Consider the following 20,671-nt stretch of genomic DNA (forward strand, 5'->3'; position numbering starts at 1 on the left):
GTGCTGAATCTAAAGTCTATGAATGAATATGATGTATGAATGCGACCCACTCTTTGCATAATTTCAACAGGCCTATTTGTCAATCCTGTTACCACACTAAGCCTTTGCAATTCCAACTGCATTTATCAAATGTAATACAAGACTAACTACATGGTTTCTCACTTACTGATTTTAATTCATGAAGCAAAGCTTTAATTCTCTAAGCAATGTGAATTAGAAAACAATAAAAAATGATTTTCAGATGGCTTTAACACATTTCAATATCTCCTTTCAAATGAAGGTAGTAAAGGCAAATAAGTTATGCGATTAATTTTTCCTTTTTTTCCTCTCTTTTAAGTGTTCCAGGTAAGCTTCGGAGCACCGAAAAGGAGCTACAATATTACATTCAAAAGTATTTAAGCCAGCCGGTTTTTCTCTTGGCTGAATGATAATTTACATGTTCACTCTGCAGTTTCTTGTTGATATGTGCAATCACTGGCATTCTGCGGTTGAGAAATATGTTCGCTCCAAGTTTTTTTTTTCTTCTTTTCTTCGTCTTCTCTCTTATATTAAAAGTAGGCCACACAAAAATATGTTTTTTTCGGTAGCTTGAACACAACGTCCAGTGAATTCTGAGGTTTTTTAGGCTCTCCTGGTTTTCAAAATGCCACCGGTCACTCGAGAGACGCTTGCTGCAGAGAGGGTGACTGACCAGGTACATCAATCACTGATGTCATTTTGCAGGACAAGAAAAAAAGGAGAGCAACGCTCGTCTCCAAACTCCTGTCTCATCGGAGTTTGGTGTTGCTGTATGTGTTACGCTGTACAGAAATGAGCTTTTCCATGCAGGTGGTGCGGCTTTCGTGTAAAGAGCCATATGTTTTACTGGTGGGTCGACCCTCTTCGCTCCGGCAGTAGACGTACGCCATGGTGTCGGTGCGACTCTGGATGTGGGTGCTGCGCAGGAGGGACCGGCAGTAGTGGCTAATTTTCTCCACCCTGTGTAGTATCAGATTGGCTTTTCTAGTGGAGGAGAAGACAAGAATAAACTTCATCAGACAAATTCAGTTAAATTAAACCCATCATCAGTAATAAACACATTCAGATGCAGGAACAGATTAAAGGATAAATTCACCCAAACATGAAAATTCAGTCATTATCTAGTCAACTGAACTAGATGGGGACTCAAAACATGAAATGGTTCCATACAGCTCATCCGGCGTAAGCCTCCAGAGGCCCTGGGATTCCAAATTTATTTAAAAAAAACAGTTATTTACTTTTTAGTTTTTAAGCCAAAATCTTTACTGTAGCCGCTGGGCTAAAAGTGCTAGCCTGCACCCCGCCTGCAGTGGGTCAATGAGCTCAACTGCGCCTCAACGGTCAAAATATTGTCTTCTCAAATCAATTCGGGATCTTCCCCAGCCCCCAGACACTTTTTACTGCTTAAGGAGAACGATGTAACACTGTTTTGTTGTGAAGTTCCAGAAATGTTTTGTCGACTATTAAACTTCAAGGGGGTGAGTAGGTAACTGAGCTTTGGGGGAACTTACCATTTTAAAGGCTCTACTTCCCACAAAATGAATGAAAGTACATATGAAGGAAAAATGGGGCACACATGGATGCAGTAAAATTATTTTAGTTGTTTTGGTGACCATGGACACAATCAATATTGTCCAATCTCTAAAAGGCTTTGAGCAAGATGATTCATTCTGTAATGAATTGAAGATGCACACTTCTGGACCCGTGTGTTACTGAGCACAACACATTTCAGAACCACTGCGGATTGATGACACATTAGTCCTGTTGCTGAATGTTGACAACTCAAAACCAAGTCCCTTGTACAACCCACAAGCACTTGTGAATGAAAATATTGCTATAAACGATCTAGTTATCAAGTAGGTAAAAAAAAAAAAAAAAAAAAATCAGCCTTGCTCCATTAAAAAGGCTCCGTGGAACTTGTGTGCTGTGCTGGAAGCTGGTCGTTTATGTTAGCGGACTCCATTTCTAAGCGAACGTTAGCTACTGTTGCTCTCTGTTAGCGTAGCTGAGAGAGGCACTGCGACGAGGCATTAAAGTCACATCCTTTGGACTGTCGTGGAAAATCCGACCCGAGTCCTTCACAAAGAAATCCCCAGTCCAGCAGCATTAAACAACATAATCATCCACTTGTATAGACCGTATTTTCCTCTGTCGTCACGCTCAGGGTGGGAAGCTGAAATGCTGGGATATTGTCATGCTGCTGTGTTCCAGGTTGCATGCACAAATGCAGGGAATCTGGCAAACTGCTATAAATTCACGACTTCCTGATTGATCGGCAACTGAGAAGATGATAGGTTATTAAAATCTGGAGGGACATCGGGCCATATTTCCAGGTAAAACAACATATCTGTAACCCATTGGCTAATGTTAGCATTCAACCACTTTGTAGTTAACATTACAGTTTGATTACATCCTGTGTGTTTCGCCTATAAAAATAAATTTATATTTATATTAAATTAAATTTAAATAAATGTGTCCAAGATATTTCACAATTAACTTACACCTTTCCTGTCATATGACTATCAAGCGATAAAGTTAGCTAGGAAGTAGTTCAATGCTAACGTTAGCTGTTATCTAACAGAAGCTAACAGGTTAGCAAATACGTGGTTTTACCTTCAAATACGGCCCGATGTCCCTCTAGATTTCTAATATTCATTGTCTTTTAAGTTGCTGATCAATTAGGAAATGGTCAAATGATAACTTTTTTCAGATTCCCTGCGTTAATGCGACTTGCAACTTGGAATACAGCGGTACAACAATTGAGCTTCCCAACCTGAGCGTGATGCCAGAGGAAAATGGCTGGCGCGTAAATATGGTCTTTAAGAGAAAGGCAGAGGGTCACGTCACAACGCTCACATTTGGCCGATAAAAAAGTGTTTCATTCATGTGAATGGTTACAAATTGTTACATAGAGCCTCTTTAATGATTCAGATATGCACCGGACGATCAGTCACAGTAGTTTATGAAACTTTGGAGAGGTGAGTTCTGGTTTGTGTGTCTGTCTGTTGCACAACAGCACTCAAAGTGTGTGCTGCTGCCAAAAAAAAAAAGCAACAACAACAGCAAAAAAATAAAAAATAAAACGCCTGTTTATAATTAGACAGGTTCTGGACTGATGGAAAAAAAAAAAAATTCATACCAAAGAGGGCACCCTAAAATTCACTGAGGCACCTGATCTTTATAAGCACAACCTCAGATGCACCCACTTTGGTACAAGGGGGGTATTTTTTGCCACAAAGTCAACAAATAAGAAAAAGAAAAGAAAGAAAAACAGACGAATGTGGCATTGTGACCTCACTTCCACCTCCACTGGCTTTGTGTCTGGACAAAAGCTCAGCTTTAAATGTTACCAGAATTGAAAGAATTGCAACTGTGTCCCTCCGGTCACTCTGATGGGACTGCCAGTGTGGGTCAACTTCGCCATATGAAATTGCATTTTGAACTGTCGGATACTGATTCTGTTGAACACTACACCAGAGGCAGCTGTCTAGAGTGAGTGAAACTAAGAATTTTGTCTCCGGGTCCGGAGTCTGGAGCTGCTGTTTACGACATGAAGGAGCCATATGTCAGGTCACCTTTAATTTAGAAAAGATGCCTCACACACACACACACACACGCACACCTCTTCTGTACTTGCAAAACAGAAGTACACCTACAGAATACTCCTACAGTATGAGCATTCAAGGTTGTTAAGCTCATATGGGTACTAAAATGAGGAAAACACACGCGGCGAAGGGCAAAATTCCATTTGTTTTGAAAAGCAGTGTCTGCTGAGCATCAACATCTGTCTTTAGTTAAGCAAGGAGTACAGACATCCTTTTCACTTATTTGCTGAAAGAGGGGGGGAAACATTTTCTCATTTCCCTTAAATTCTTACGTCTGAAACAACAGAATACCAAACACATAATCAAGGGAGGCTTGCGAGCATGTTAGCGAGGCACAAATTAAACACATTAAATGTGATTCATAATGACAAACAAGGAAACTACTAAAAAAAAAGAGAGGACACATTTCAAATATTATTTCTGCGTAACCTTTCATTTTGCAGCTGCTCAGTCAAAGATTTGGCTTGGTGAGATTTAAGCAAATGCACCCTGAGTAATTGATTATGACACAAACACGGCGTCAAGGGAATACAGCCCAGAACTAAAAACAACATCAAATCAAAGAGACTGCTGTGTGTAAATAGAAAAAGTACACTGCAGTACAAGATAATAGTTGTGTTTACAGAAAAGGTTTAAAAAAAAAAAAAAGAGCCATGTATCACAGCATTTCCAGAGAACAATACAATTATGAAAGAAGACAGTGTTGAGCTGTAACAATGCTGGTGGACGTCTGGGGGCTCCTGGGATTCTCGGCTCCTGGGGGAGTGCTGACTGTGCTTACGTTTCACTTGGCCATTCTGTTACCTTTTAAAAGGCACCACCAATAGAGCCTGCTTGTAAATTACCCCAACGAGGCTCAACCCTGCCAACTTCAGGCAGTAAATAATCCGTGCTCGCTCATCCAACCCCCCACCACCACCACATCCCCACCTCCACACGCACACACAGCTGCCCACACACAAACTCACCATCCGACCACCCCAATCCCCCTATATTAAGTCCCAATGGCCAACCCGTGCCTCCCACCCCCCTCTTCACCAATCAGAGACAAGCACAATCTTCCTACAGACCAAAGTTATTCCACCGTTATTATATTATTTATGGCTTTAAAGGAGCGCTTCCAGGCAGTGGGGGTGGACAAACCAAAACATTGGGCCGTAACTTAAGATCTCGTGTTGCTATCATCAGCGCTGGTCCGGCTGCCTCGTCAGACTCTCATACATGAATGTTTCTGTTCTTTTAAAAAAGTATTGTTTGCACTTCCTCCCACGCAGCTTTTTTAGGCCCCTTTGTCCCCATGCTGTCGTAATGTCTCAGTGTCTGTTCACACAGTAAACTATCAATGGGGGTGTCCCCGTTAAGAGGGTCATGGGTGAGGGGATGTCGGGGTGGCATGTTGTGGACGCCGAGTAGCTCTTTTTTTTTTTTTTATGAGAGAGAAGAGGAAATGGAGTTGGAAGTCGAGTTAGTGTTAGCTGACTATCAAATTTAGTGTTTGGCTTGGCTGTCAAACACTGTTTTGGCATCACCATGGTAATGCGAGGAGCGACTGTAACCCCAGAGTTTTCACGGTGACCTTGCCCACTTGCTTTCCAGTAGAAGCACTTTGGAAACAGGCGGGAGGGGGGGGGGAGTTGTGCAATGGTGCTCCTGCTCAGAGGGGGTGCAGACAATGCCATGAGAAATGACTGCATGGTCTGAATCTGGCAGCACCGGCTCAGGCAGCTTTGGCTTTTTGTTATGTAAGAAACCTCAGGATGACTGTAATTGATCCTCAACAGCGTCATCAAACAAGATGGCACGGACACTTGGGATAAATAGTGGCAGACTGGAAACGGATGAGGACAATTCGAGACAAGAAAACAACCGTCTGAGACAACAATTAGAAATATTCGAAGCATCTTCTAAGCCCGCAATGAGAAAAACTGCTATTGTCTGGGTCTTCTCACCTGGGGCCCAGCTCGTCCTCGCTCCGCCAGACAAAGTCTCCAAACTTCTCGTAGTGGGAATTGTAGTGGTGCTGGACTCTGTAGAGCAACGGAGGAGGGATCTCCATCAGTGTGTTGTAGGCCATCTGCTGCTCCTTGCCACTCGTGTAGCCATTGTACAAGTTGTACACCTTGTCTGCTATCTCTGTGAGACAGGCGGAAGAGAGATACACGGATGGACAGATGGTGAAAATCAAGCTCCAAATACACTGGGTCCTACGCTTCCCACAATGCAACTCAACGCGGTCTGTCGTCAGACCCTCCCCATGATTACTTAATTGAATTCGACATGTGACATTGGTGGAGTGCCCTTTTGCATTTTGCCGCAGCTTGTTCAAATAACCACAATATGTCATCAAGTATGGGCACACTGTGAGAATTATTACGTGTTGTGATCAAACAGAACTGAATGTGAATCCCGGCCAAGTTTAGCTGAAACATGATACTAAAAGGGAACTGTTGTGTTCATATTTCTTTATGTAATTGAAAAAAAAAAACGGCATCTGTGAGTTCGATGAGCGCAATGCCAAAAAATGTACATGTACAGGGTTCTGTAGAAGTTTAAGCAATATATGAACTCAGTGGGTGCGTAACCATTTAGGTAAAATGTGATTATGTGAATGGATGTAAGAGATGGAAACAAAAGAAGTGGGACAAAGTCGAAGAGGTGCAAGTACCTTCAGCTCGGCTGTCATCCACCATTGGACAAGATGTCCGTACTGAGACAAAGCTCGACTCGGAGTGGCTGCCGCGGCTATCCAGTGCGTAGAGAGTAAACCTGACAAAAGAACAGAAGCACATTCATTATTTGTGAACGTCCCAAGAACAGGTAACTTAAAGTGAAGGGTAACTACTAAAATAGGTTTACATGCAATAATGCTCAAAAAACACATCTGTTTTCTCATACTGTCCAGTGCTGCAGCTCTGTATTCCCCCTGTGTCTCAAACGCTCTGTTTGAGCTCCTGTCTCTTTAAGGTTGTCGTACCGAATACCCACTCTGCTCTGATTGGTCAGCTCACACACGCCTGAGCCAGCATCGCATTTTCTTCATCTTCAAGTTAGCTTAACTTTTATCCTGAATATAGGCATAAATTATGCAAATGTGTGACACGGTGACGCAGTGTGATGACAAGAAGTCACGGAATTGAAAGCGGGACTGCTGAAGAGGCATTTTCAGGCACTTCAGGCGCAGTGTTTTCTGTGGGAGAGACGAGCTCCCGTTGGCGCGGACTGTGGGCTTTTTAACTTTCAAGACCTTTTACGTGCACAAGAAACTATAAAACCCACTGAAGGAAAGGAAAAATACAAAGAAGCATAATAGGTCCCCTTTAAAACTCCAACTGCACAAATGATTGGCGTAACAAGGCTTTGGATATGCTGACACAGCCTTTCTAATGGCTTTGATTTTGTAACCCTCTTCCCAACTAAAAAATACTGATCCAAGAGGAAGCTGAGAGAAAGGGGGCGACATATATTTTAAATATATTTCATTTTCTGTGCTCTCAGTAGGACTTGAGTGCATATTAACAGTGCATGAATGTATGTTTGCTCAAGAGATCCTCTGTCCTCTGTATCTCACATTGTTACTTTTAATAATTGCCACAGTCTCGGATACGAGACGTACAGTTTTTGAACCTCTTGTAGGAAGAACGTACATGTAAGAGTCTGCTCACTCTTGATTAAAGCTCTATTTTCGCTCTCATTTCAGAGTACACCATGTGAAATTGCTTTTCTCTCTCACTTATTTCACCGACTCGTCTCCTCATGTGTGTGTATGTATGTTTATCTCAATCCCTGACTGGAATGGCGCAATGCACAAATCTGATTGGCTGAGTGGCTACACGTAGAATGATTTATAATGGATGCAACTGCTCTGTGAATTTCTTGGGCTGCTAGTGACGTAAAGGCTAGAAATGCTGTGCTGGTTCGCGATCAGAATTTGGAAAGTCAGCCTTTTTTCTTTAGTGCCCCAAACTCTTGGAATGATCTACAACGCACACTAAAAAATCAATCACTAACCTTTCGACTAACCTCGGTTAGTCCCATTTTTGTCCTATTTTTAACTTGTTTGTAACTCAACATCATTGGAAATGAGGGAAAGCTCAGTGTTTCATCGAGTTTAAATAAAGGTTTACATTGAATTTAATTGAAAAATGGCTCCAATTGTCAATAATTTATTGGTTATAGGTTTTGGTCCGGATAGAATGGACTCCCAGTCCAGACCTTGACTGTGGGTGGCCAATTATAGAAATCAGGGGAGTTCGAGAGAAGTGGAAGGTTAACAGGGGGTTGCTAACAAGGTGGTTGGCATCCTCTCTAATCTCCCCTCATATCACCTATACCAGCTAAAGCATCTTGGTTATTTGGCAAATAAAACCTAAATAGTGTATATCTCAATGGGCTTGATAAGATGGAGGTCTTGCTAGTTGAGATTATATCTGATAATATATAACCATACACTGACATCATACGTTTTCAGAAAATGTCTTGTTAACAAGGAGCCAAGGTTTGTGGGATTTCGTTATGTCTGAAAATAAGTGCAGCCACTACCACAAAGGCAGAGGAGAGAGGAGTAAAGGGGAGTCTGGCCTGACTCCAAGCACTCCATAAGGACAAAAGTTCCTCTCTCTGAAAATGTCAGGCATCAGAATTTTTTGGGCTCCATGACAGCTTTCCAAACCACTCAGTACCCCGATACGATACGATGGTGAACAGTTCAAGACATTGCAACAGGAGATGAGACACACTGGGAAAGTGTAATGCATCTCAAGTAATGTAGGGCCACACGACTGGGAACAGACAACAAATGACCTTTACATGTCCTTTTCAAAATGCCAATCTGTGTATTTCTGAATAAAAAGAGGTACAAAGAGGAACTGGCCATACTGAAACTGAAAAAGGATCAAGGGTGGCACAGATTAAGACACCAATATCCTTTCAGTGGTAGGGAGAGAGGGGGGACTTTTAACTTGTCGCTGCGGCTCTCTGTGGAAAAACACCAAGGAAAAAAAACACAGGTTCCTTTTGCTGCTCTGCTGAATTAGCCTATAGACATCGTATCTGAGCAGCAGACATCAATCAATGTCAGTTTGAAAAGGGGTCTTGGAGTAACATTAGCTTTGATGTTTGCTTAGCTAAATCTGCTACATAAATTGTGTCACATTGCTTACCATTTTCTCTGTAACACTTTCTATATAAAGTGTTCCTTGTCACGGGTGCTAGCTAATAGATGATAAGGCCTAGGTATATGTATAAGTGCATCGTTAACTGCCAATAAATATATAAAAAGTACATGTTAAACCTAATAAAGCAACAAGAAAGGCGTAGTAGGCTATAGGTTTAACAATGACATAATAGTTTAGTTAAACTTAATAAATGTGTTTGTGATCATACAATTATCAGAAACTTGATAGCTTAGCTTACTACAAAGACTGGAAACCACAACAAAAAATTACCCCAGCACATTTTACCTGAAAATATCAAATTGTTGTTTTTATCTTGGTTTTTATATGTTTAAACAAGATATAGCTAGCTAGCTCTTCCTCCATGTTTCCAGTATTGGTGCTAAGGTGAGCTAGCTAGCTTCTGGCTACAGCTCATTTTACTAACATACACAAGAATGGTATCAATCTGCTCATCTAACTCTCTGGTGTGTATTTCCAAAACTGTAACTATTCTTTAAAGACAGACAACACAAATAATATCTGAGAAAGCTTACAACATGTTAGCCAAATACAGAAACGAGCTAAAGTGCGCAACCGACAAAAAAACTCAGGGAAAACACTTAACCTTTACTTTGTTACTAGTAATAATTACAATCCCGGTAACAAAGTATCACAGGGCCTGCACAACCCTGGTAAATCATGGTGATTTTAATTATTTTGTCTAATTACACCTAAGTTCTATGTCATTTATGCACAATGGTACTGATGTAGAGTTGTTTTTTCAGTGAAAAAAAAAAAGTCATCCTTTGGTCCACACGCACTGTTTTTCTTACTGCAGGGGAAGTTTTGAAAAAGTGAATCTATTATTGAGAAATGTTTGTAACTAGTTATGAAAAACTGTAAGCTTTCAGCAGTATTTCCACAGAGTTACCACTGTAAAAACAACAGAATGACAAAAAGGAAACCACAAAACACAGCGAGACAAAAATGAACAACTGAGATGGCATTCCACTGCTAAACACTTCTCAAAATACATGACAATGAAAAAAAATTAGGATATTATTGTTTTTACAAAAGTTGCTTTTCTTCCTAAACCCATTTGCCTCATGTCTTCTGAGAGTTGTCCCAATGCTGTCAAGTGATTGTTTTGTTTGTAACATGACCTGTTTGGACATTGCTCACATAGTTTGTCTGCTCTTGTTATTCAGCAGGGTGGATGCGGTATTCCCCAAGAACCTCACCAAAGACGCACGGGCCTCACTGGCTCCTCTGCCCAGCAAAACAATGCCGGCATGTAACAGTCACACTGTTTAAATTATGTGGCCACATAACGTGCAGATGGATACAATAAGGTGGGAGAGGGGGAGGGGAGCAGGACGACGACGAGGCGGGAGTTTTATCAAGGCAATTTGTTAAAAGTTTTGTTTGGGACCCAGGATATGAGCATGCCAGCCTTTTATTGCTGTTTTTAGGCCGTTTTAATGGTTGGCATCAATGACAGGTACTGTTTCCCCTTACACAGCCCCTACAGCAATTACAAGATTGTTATGTACTGTAATAAAGCTGTTTCTGCCAGGAGATCAAGCCTCTCAGAGAGTTGGGGATCTGCACTTTATTTGGGTAAAAGCGGGATAAAATGGTCATTTGTGCAATTTTACAAGAAAGATTTTAACAACATTTTGATCGTAATCATGCAAAGGAGCCTTCGGCAGATGTCCATCTGCATTTACATGCACAAAATATTCAGCATTTAATTCCATTTAAGAAAATATTGATTCTAAGCCATTTGCATGTCTATGAAAATTAAGTTTCCACCAGTGTGCCCTAACATATTGTTTATTATGTCAAAATATGGAAAAGTGGAATGGCTGGAGCCACGTGCACCACTGGAGGTGGACTTGTCAGACCGTGCAAACACAGCCTCCCTCTTTCATTCCTTCAACCATCTCCTTGAAAAGGTCGGCGTTGTGATATTTGTGCGTATCCAAAAACCTGTTGATATTCAAGTCTTTCATAACAATCAGAGGTGGCAAAAATCCACACATTCTTTACTCAAGTACAAGTACAGACTGCTTAAAGTAGAAGTAGTGATTCAACTTCTTTACTCAAGTAAAAGCAAAAAGGTACAGGCTCTGAAATGTACTTAAATGAGGAATGAGGAATGTCTTGCTTCTCAGAATCTGCTCCGGCGTTGTCAGCAGTGTTCAGTTTCATCCATGTCACTGCCTTTGCAACACCTATTCTCCCCATTCCAGTCTCCGTCTCTGTCTGTTTCCGTCTTGTTACGCCTCTTACGCACAATAAAAATAATCGCCCTCAAATGCATTAAAACTAAAGTAACGATCCTGTATTTAAAATGTAAGGATGAGGAAGTACAGATATTCGTGTTCAAAATATAGGGGGTAGAAAGTAAAAAAATGCGTACAGTAACAAAGTATTTGAACTTTAATGATTAAAAGCACGTTTATTGTTCCCCCCTGTCCAAAGAAGCTTCTAAAACTCGATTAATACCGGTATATCCTACATGTCTTACTGGGAAATTGCTACATTTGGAATAACACCTCATTTGTACTATGCAAATGGAAGAACCTGTTTACACGATGCCTGTAAAATTCAGAATATTAGTGGAATATTTGTGTGCATGTAAACAGTCATTGTTAGGATCTCATTCATGGACACAGATAGTAGCGGTAAAGGGGTCTTGATGGAAGGACCGTGGTGTCGGAGCTCAGTAAAGGCACTCAGTGATGATAAAGATCGCCTGGGAGAACAAAGGAGCCCGCCGCAGTCTGGCCTGCCACGAGAATGTCAAAACATCAAGTAACAGGATTGGCAAGACACACACACAACTACCCCGGCCACCCACCCACCCACACACGGATACACTTTCCTTTGTCTCTCTATTTCTCTATCTACATTGCTTGCATATAGCTCAGCTCTGTCTATCCCTCTCTCTAATTCCTCGTCTCTCACATCTATTCCAAGGCTGTCTGGCCGCACATGGCTCCTTTGGAAGCGGCTCGGTTTTGTTTGCGTGCCATAGTTTTGAAAGCTCAGCAAACAATGAAGTGGACAAATGGCAGATTAGTGTTTGTGTAAATTAACAATGTTGCCATTAAAGTAACCATTGTCCTCTAATTTAATGAGACAGCGGAGAGATGGCTGAACAAGAGATGACAAGACAGAGTGCTGCGGAGACAGACGGGGCAAGAGGGAAGGAATGAGAGAAAGTGAGAGTGAGGGAGGATCAATTAGGGCAGTATTTTTGGCATGCTGAGAGAAGCCAGGGCAGTAGGGGATGCCTTTTCCATGACGTCAGCGTTTGGACACACATCAGTTGAGCCGGTCCGCAAATCAATCAAGGCCACATAGAATCGTTTCTCGCTGCCTGAAGAATTTATGGCAGCTTACAGTATCTCATGACTTTGAAATCCACAGATCTGAGTGGCACTGCACTGGTGCAACATCCCTAAATAATACTGCTTTTGCCTTTTGCTTTCATTGTAAATTAGAAAAGCTATCTCTGCTCGGGATGATCTCACTTGCAGATCAGCAAGGCTCACAGTCTAAATGAATGTAATGATGACATCACCCCATTAGAAGTAATTCAGTTTTTAAATCTGTGCACAGGATATTTATAGAAAATCTAAATGACCATCGTTCCAGCAATACATTTTACAAAATAAAAGGTGATGTCCTCATGTTGGCTGAACCGGTAAAAGGATGTACAGCCATGACAGCCCTTTTTCAATCACATGAAGCGACTACATAACATACAAATGGGTTCCACCAAGTTTTTTTTTTTTTTGTTTTTTTTTTTGGGGGGGGGGGGGGGGTTTGGTGTGTAACACTGGACTCGCTTCCTCGCAACAAACATTTCCACAGCACAGAACAGTTTTACTGTGATAAATAGAGCCTAATATTCGTCAGACATGCGCCATAAGGGATAAAATATCCAATGAGGAAGATGAATGCATGATGTAGCATCACTTTTGCGCATGTCGCACGGCCATTCTGGTTAAATTTGTTGTTAAAAATAAACACCAGACCTGATTGATCCCATCCCTCATAAACAATTGATCTGAAATCTTCCATTGGAATGAAGAAATACTGTCTAACTCACAGTTAACTGACATGAATTTGTCATCAGGATTTGTTGAGTAACCACCTCCTCAGAAAGTCTGGAAAAAAAAAAAAAAGGTATTTGCTGCCTATGTGCACATGATGGATCCATTTGTGAAAACATGTCTTGAATCATTCTTGCAGTATTTTGCCGGAACACTGCCGGGGTAAAGACTGATATGTGTTCTGGCCTGTGACTGATGATCACTGGCTAATGTTAAACCTTACAAAAGAAGACAGTCAGGATATGAGTCTTCATCGGTAAAAGGCTGCTGGCAAACCAGTGACAGGAGGGAAAAAAAATCAAATAAAGCATAAACTCAGAAGGAATACAGACAAACTAAGTGTCTGGAGACACTGCCTTAAGTAGTCTAGATCAATTAGAAGCAGCTGAGGAACAATCAGGAAGATGCAGGACAGCTGGGATTGAGACAATTCAGGGAAGATTCAGGGTCTGTCAAGTGAAGCCGATAGCCAAGGCGTGATTGTTGTACTGCATACAGCATAACAAACTGTTATTAAAAACATGAAGGAGCGCAAGATCAGTTGAATCTGTTACTCACTGTGAAGGCAACAGGGTGGCCCGTGGGTTTAACTTCTTCTTGCTGCTAAATGGTTTGACAACTGTGACGTTGGTGTTGATCTGTGTACTTGTGCAATCTTGTTGTTTCCATTCACTGCTATACTGTTATGTATTTATTATTCATTCACTGCTGTCTGTAAGCCAAATTGCTCCTCAGGGACACTGAAGCTTTACTCAACATTGTACTCAACAGACAATCAGAGAGTGAAGACACAGATTTAATTACCCCACTTATGTGTCATGACGCACAAACTCAACACTATCCTATAAGTTTGCGGTTAGTGAATGGTGCAAAAGGTCTGAAAGTCATACAAGTATATCAGTATGTAGCCTGACGTTGAATTCTGACCTGACACATGTTGCTTTTTGGCGCTTAATTTACACTTTTTGCACACTATGGCTTTTGGCACAAACCACAGTTGTCTCCTTGATTATTTTCTAAAAACACAGCTTTTGAAATGAGGTGTGGAACTTTTCATAGAGCGAACAGCATTTAAGTTTTGGAGGGAATCATGAGGGCCAAAGCAGCCTTGGTAATGATCAAGTGTAAAGCCAATACCAGGAGAGGTCTTATCAGGCTCTTGATTAAGACAAGCGCAGCTGGCTGCAAACAGATGTGTGCTCAGACGTAGTTCCGACGTAAATTCTGCTCTTATCAGAGAGAATAACACTGTGGAGAATGCCTAAACAAAGATAACACTGCTACAAAGTTGGAAATTAGGCTCTTGTTGCAGGTTGTTGTTAGTGGAAGCCCGATTTCTAGAGATTAAACTAATGGTCATTCCCACACTATTCTTCATCCACTGTCAGAGGTTGTAGGAAACTCAAAATTGTGATTTTTTTTTATCTATATAGATGGTTATTGTGTTGTTGGCATCAGCTTTTATAAAATGTCGCCGACTGCTGACCTCTTTCAGGCTCTTTTATTGGAAGTATTTTATCATCTTTATTTCCTTGTGAACAGTCACACTACGCCGCTCTTCCCTGGGTGCTACCTTTTATGTGAAACATCTAGTGACCGCTTACTCTAATGTTAATGTAAAAAAAAAAAAAAAAATCACACAATGTATATTTTAATTTTGAATAATAATATCTTTAACATGAAACAGTTTATTGGCACTGCTTCATTAATCCATTCAACACCTTTCCTCTGGAGTAAACACACACACATCCACACAAACTGCAATATTATGGCCTTGTTAAGCAATGTAGCTTCATTCTCTCACCTGTATCCCTGCTCTGTTAGTGTTTGACACAACTAAATAAACTTTCCTTTAGGTCACTTGTCAGCTTAAATGTGGCCACGGTGCTCTGCTGTATAATCATCTTAGGTTGTTAAAGCACATTAGAAGGGTTAGGGTTAGTAACCTAGACTGGTAAAGCACATGTATACCTACATACTTGGGATCAGGTTTCCCATAGCTTTAAAACCCGGCTGCTTCTTTAAAAGGGGCATTTGCTGTTGCTGTAGTTCCCAAAACAAACCAAGGCCACCAAACAGTAAGAGGATTATAAACATAAGACACTTAACACAACCTGAGAAGACGGTCAAAAGCTGAAAAAACAGGCGAAAGCTGAGAAGACGGTGTGTTTCATGTGTCCAGTGACAGCCACAACAACATCTGGGTCCTGTCTGGTTCACCCATTATTGCTGCTCTTGCAGCTTTGCTTCAAGATGTGAAGGGAGGCGAAGAGAGCTCATAGGAAATGCACATCACAGCAATACTCCGTGGGGGGAAAAAAAGAAATTTGAAGACAAATATACTGTATTTCTAGCCTGAAATGTCTTTCTAAATAGCCTAAACTGGCTTAACAGATTGTAGTGCAATCCTATAAACCATTCAGTCATCAATCAAAATAACTTTTTAATTGTTTTTGACATTGATTGGTTGTTATGATCATGTTTGAGGTTGTAGTTTATGGTGCTGTTGGACGGCACCGTGTTATAGTGTGCTTTTTGTTACTCTAGGTCTCAATTTAATTCAGTCCAGTGTGGCACCACTCCACCATGCAGTTAATTAAACAATGTTTGTAGTCCTGTGACCAACTCTAGTGACAGATGAGGTAATCGCATTCACTAACAAATCCACAATTGGCAACAGCAGATAGACTTGGCTGTTCATTTTCACACATTCACAGTTTGATTTACTGTGGGTGTAAATGCATGATATTTAAGGGTGCTGGCTCTGAATGCATTAAATGACCTCAGGCAGGGACTGTCTGTTAGCTTAATGTGTAATAAATGAGCAGTCAATTTGTTCTTTGAGTTTAACAAATACTGCCTCTTGTCAGATATCCTCGTGCATTCACTAAACCCTTCTTCTTCTCTGACCTAAGAGAACATAAAAGAACGGAAGCATACACCACTCCCACCACGTTGAGACTAAGTACGCTTCCCCAGTTAACTCGACCCAGCTGTTGTTCAGGAGTAGGTAACAAAATTCACCCCCTGAAACAAAATAACATTTGCAGTGGGAATTGCAGACACCCAGGGGAGGATGTGGGATTGCTGATAATTCCTCAGACATCGTTGTTTGGGAAAGATGCAAACATGGCCACGACATAATGTTTAATGAAATGTCTTTGTATGTTAATGGGAAACAATGAACTCATAAAAATGTGGTCAGAGAAAGGATCAAGTCAACTGGGTTGCAATAAATTGCAAGCTGAGGCCAGGAGCAATGTCGCAGAATAGTGTAGGTGAGTCTGGACAGACTTGTGGAGTCTTGGTAAAGGCATGCACTCTCTGGTGTAATAATAGAAAATGGTTAGCAATAACAAAAAGGTTTTGTCCTACCATGCAATGAAAAACAATTATTTTTAAAACTATTCACGTGTTGCTTGATGCATGATACCCTGATAAACACTCTCTGATCTCCTTTTGTCAACCAGTGGGAACCACTACCCTTCTCTGCTAGTTAACAGACACATTCTCTGACCTCCACATGAAACTAATGAGATGTAACAACCAAGACGGCCAAATCATAGATTGAGCCATCAGAATTTCAGGGAAAATCTCAACCACCCCTGCCATCTTGCCACTGCTGAATTTTTTGCCTACCTTCACAAAAGACAGGGACAATACTTTCTCTGAATCCTCGGCAGCGTCATGTTCAGGAGTTCCACAAAGCCAAGGTCAGCAGTTCTCCTCTGCTCAAACAGACTTGGTTGACACGCCAAACCCCTGCCACACATTTGCTTCTGACACGCACAGAGGTTGCAGTACTTCAGGCTTCCTAAAACCTGAGGACTGACTAAGGAGTCAACATGACTAACCAAGTCTGATAGTCTCCTTATTGAGCTTGACAGCTATGGGTAAATATTCACCAACAGGATCTTCCCACAATTGCCTTGAGACCACGTCTTTTTTGGGAAAGGGTGTTCTTGTACCAGGTACACTTATACCCAGTGCAATTCCTGGATATGATTGTTTATTATAGAGAGTTCATGACTAGCTCAAAATTCCAATGAAGAAACACTGCATTGTTCAGATTAGGCAGAGTGTAACTGCCATTCAACCCCCTCTGGGTTTCTCGGTCACCTGGACACATCCGAGGAAACTGAATACTCCTAACTGCTGTTCAGTGATAGGCACAACTGTGTGTCTTCCTTGCCATAACAAACAATCACAATTGGAGCTCTTCCATTGGCACTTTTGGCCATGCCGAGTCAAACTGTGTTGTGCTGATTTGCTTTTCCATCACTAGTTTTACCAGGCCGAGTTGAGCCATGCCACGGCCGAGATGGACCTTCCCCGGAGTGCGCCCACAACGCCTCCAAGTAGCCAGCCGTGGCGCCTTGACCGTAGCCAAACCATGGCAACCTCCTTTCTCCCCCTAAAAGCAAACCTGTCTTGAGATAATCAACTCATGTCTGTGCAGGAAACCTGAGAGAGAGTGTTTTAACTGTGTTCATCTAATTTTGTAGCTTCTATCTGAATCTCTTTGGTTTAAAATTCTTCAGTGTCCCTGATTGTACTTTCAGACACCTGCTGTGTTTTACTGGTTCATCGTGTTCATTTTCAGCTGTTGAATGACTAAATAACAGGGAACTTTCATTGTAAAGATTTTATAAGAAATAAAACATGTTTACAACAAAATTGTTAGTTGCTATTCTTTCTTTCCCCGTGCAGTGGGGAGGAAGAGTATTTACGGCCGCTCCTTTGATCGCTACTCAAGACGAATGCGTCATCAGTTGAAGACGCACCTTCAAGCAGGCATCCCTGTTGTGATGGAAATGCAAATCCCTACCGCGCAGGGCTAACGTGCTGTGTCAAACCGAGTTTTTGTTCTATCTCCTTAAATTATACAATATGTAGTTGCACTTGCTTTCTTACCTTCTGCACCAGAAGGGTTACGTTCCACTTCCAAAGATCCAATTTTGTACCGAATGGTCAGCACAACTAAACCCCCAACTGTGCTCCTGTCAGACCAGCAATGCACCAGAGCCCTACATGGAACATTACAGATCGTGGTCCCCTTGTTCTTTCTTCTGGCTACTGAGGCCACCAAGCATTTGCGTAAAAGCTCTCCTGGCTAAAGGACGGGGCTAGGTTGGTTTCACTATTCCAGGTGTGGATGCGCTATTTTCCAAAGATGTGTACTATACAGACATTGAAAGTATAGACCATCACTTCACTTTGGACCAGCGTGCCTTGGTACACTCTACTTGGAGCTCCATAACACACCTCAAAGGGTCACAAGGAAAACAAACCCCATACTATAATCAGATGGCAATTCTCTTCCAGCTTTTAATATATTGTATATAGTTTCATCAACACACAAAAACATGTTTTTCCCGTAAGTTTAATATCCATTTTCTGTGTATTTTTACACCCATTGCGATCTGGAAATAATTAGGGACTTTCCATACTTCACAATCCTGCGTAGAAACCTTGAAACTAGATCTGCACTAACTACAACAAAACACAATTTATGACTCATGTTTATGCATATGATGAAGAAAAAACCAGCCACAATATATCAGTTACTCAAGTGACTTGGAAAACTTGGCAAAAGGCATCGGCAGACTTACTTGTAGAGACTGTCGGGTTCCAGGCACTTGAAGACCACTGAATATAGCACAGAGTGAGGATGGTCTCCAGTCCTCTTCCCGGCGACAACGCAGGATGAACCCAGACCAGAGAACAGATCATCCATCAAGCTCAGAACCTCACCTGGGAGGCAGATGAAATTAAAAGGAAAGACGAAAGGAAGCAAGGATGAATTCAAGACAGAAAGAAACAAAAAGAACAGCTTTTGAAAAAGATCACATTGCAAATGTTTTACCATCTATCACACTTTTATCTTTCAACATTATGTTTCATCCATTGTTCTTATTGAAACAAAAGAATGCCACATGTTTTGGTTCCACTCCATATTTAAACACAGAAAAAACAATGGTACACAACATGAACTTAGTCATGAATGAATTCCTGCGTTTAAGAGAGCAACTCTTTCCTTATCAATGACTCTGGTGTTGCGAGTTTCACCTCTGCCCGGTCTGGTGGGAGCCATTTCACCAGCACCAAGCCCAAGGCTAAATTAAATATAACCTTTCACTGGCAGCAAGCCATACACATTACATTATAGAACTGTAGGAAAACAGGATTTCTTTCCTTTATGGGCACATGGTCCTGTTACAATGATATCTCACTGTGGACCCCGGCGACTCACAAAAACACTACTTCACAAGTTGTGAAATATCTTTCATGTCAGCTTTCGGGAAAGGCAAGCGACGCACAGTTGTTCATTTAGACACACACATGCACGACGGCAGTTTCCAGTGCTCATGGGGGTGATGGAAAAAAGAGGGAGCTGTCAAAATAGTTTAAAAGCTCTCAAACGGTTGGATTTCCAACTATTTCTACACAAGGTAAAGGGCAGCTTAGTTTTAGCTTATGATACATGGGCCAACTTATAAACACAGGGAGTGAGTCTGGCTGGTAGGGCACAAGGGGATGGTAAGAAAAGATTGCAGAAGAGAGGAAAAAGAACTGCACGAATGAATGATTTGACCTTTTCGCAGAAAGAGCTCTGTGTATAGGAGGTTTCCCCCAAACACATTCCTGCACTGCTGCAGGATTGAATGTTTTACCTTTTTAAAACATGAATCTAAAACTGGATTTGTCTATTCTGTTGCTAAAATTGGCTTCGGGCTACAAAAGAAGATGTAAATATACATATCAGTATGTCTAAATTTGCAATTTTAATGTTTTTGTCAAAACCATGCATGTTGATGAAGGACTGCGTTTGACCAATACATTTCAAGCTGGAATTCTCATTTGTTACCTTTTACTTTAAACAACTTACATCATCACAAACCTTCATTTTTCAACTTTCTTAAACCTCAAGACCACCTACACACAGTGTTTGTAAATGTTCTGATAATCTTCCTTTTACTCAAAGTGAAAACAGACAGATTATGGTTTGGTTTGTCAACAGGAAATTAAGAGGCCAGACATTTCACATAAAGACAGCTTTCAGTACAAATGTCAATTATATTTTATAACACATTAACAAAGCCCATATTGTTCCACTATTGATACTATTAAACTTGAACAATAGAACCCTTGCACTGTCTTCCAATTCAGTGCTGTTATTCAAACACTTAACATCAATGCATTCGTTTGCATTATTATTTATGAAGCAGATCTGCACTTGATTTTGATGCTCTCCAAATGTTTTCTTTGTTCTTTCTGACATTAGCTCTGATCAATTCAAATAAGTCTGTCTTTGAGTGAGGCCATCTGGTTTGTGTTAGCTATCAACAGGAGTGATAATGAAGATTTACAAGTTTGCAGCTGGCTAATTTTATGATTGTATATACAATGGGTACAGTATTTACAACAATGTCTGACACTACCATCTTGCAACAGCAAATTTGCTTCAGCAGAAACGTAATGCTGCCTTAGTAACAAAACATAATGAGGGAACATTTTTAAATGGAAATATCTGCAAAGATGCAAAATGGTCACACTTAACTTATCTGAACATTCAATAAAATATTGTTTTTATGGTTTTGTTTAGGCAACTCAAAGAACATGACTCAGATTGGGCTAAGATTGTGGTACCGGTTAAATATGAAAATAGGAATTGTGGTATTGTTTTGATTGTTCTCATTGTGTGAAGCACAAACACTGTGTTACTTTGATGTATGAAAGGTGCTAGGGCAACATGTAATGTATGTGC

The 20,671-nt window shown here is 41.0% G+C and overlaps 1 protein-coding gene across 2 annotated transcripts in view; it reads right to left on the bottom strand.

The window, feature by feature from the left end:
- Positions 1-767: 767 nt before the first annotated feature.
- Positions 768-20,671, bottom strand: part of LOC141006338 (astrotactin-2-like) — a 301,384-nt gene continuing 281,480 nt past the window's right edge. For both annotated transcript variants that reach the window (XM_073478512.1, XM_073478513.1), the window contains 4 exons: positions 18,516-18,657; positions 6,289-6,389; positions 5,573-5,756; positions 768-1,002 (listed from right to left, as the gene is read on the bottom strand). In XM_073478512.1, the coding sequence (XP_073334613.1) occupies positions 768-1,002; positions 5,573-5,756; positions 6,289-6,389; positions 18,516-18,657 (662 nt within the window). The remainder of the gene's footprint in view (positions 1,003-5,572; positions 5,757-6,288; positions 6,390-18,515; positions 18,658-20,671) is intronic.

Source organism: Pagrus major, chromosome 12 (genome assembly GCF_040436345.1).
Source record: "Pagrus major chromosome 12, Pma_NU_1.0".
In the NCBI taxonomy this organism is placed as follows: Eukaryota; Metazoa; Chordata; class Actinopteri; order Spariformes; family Sparidae; genus Pagrus; species Pagrus major.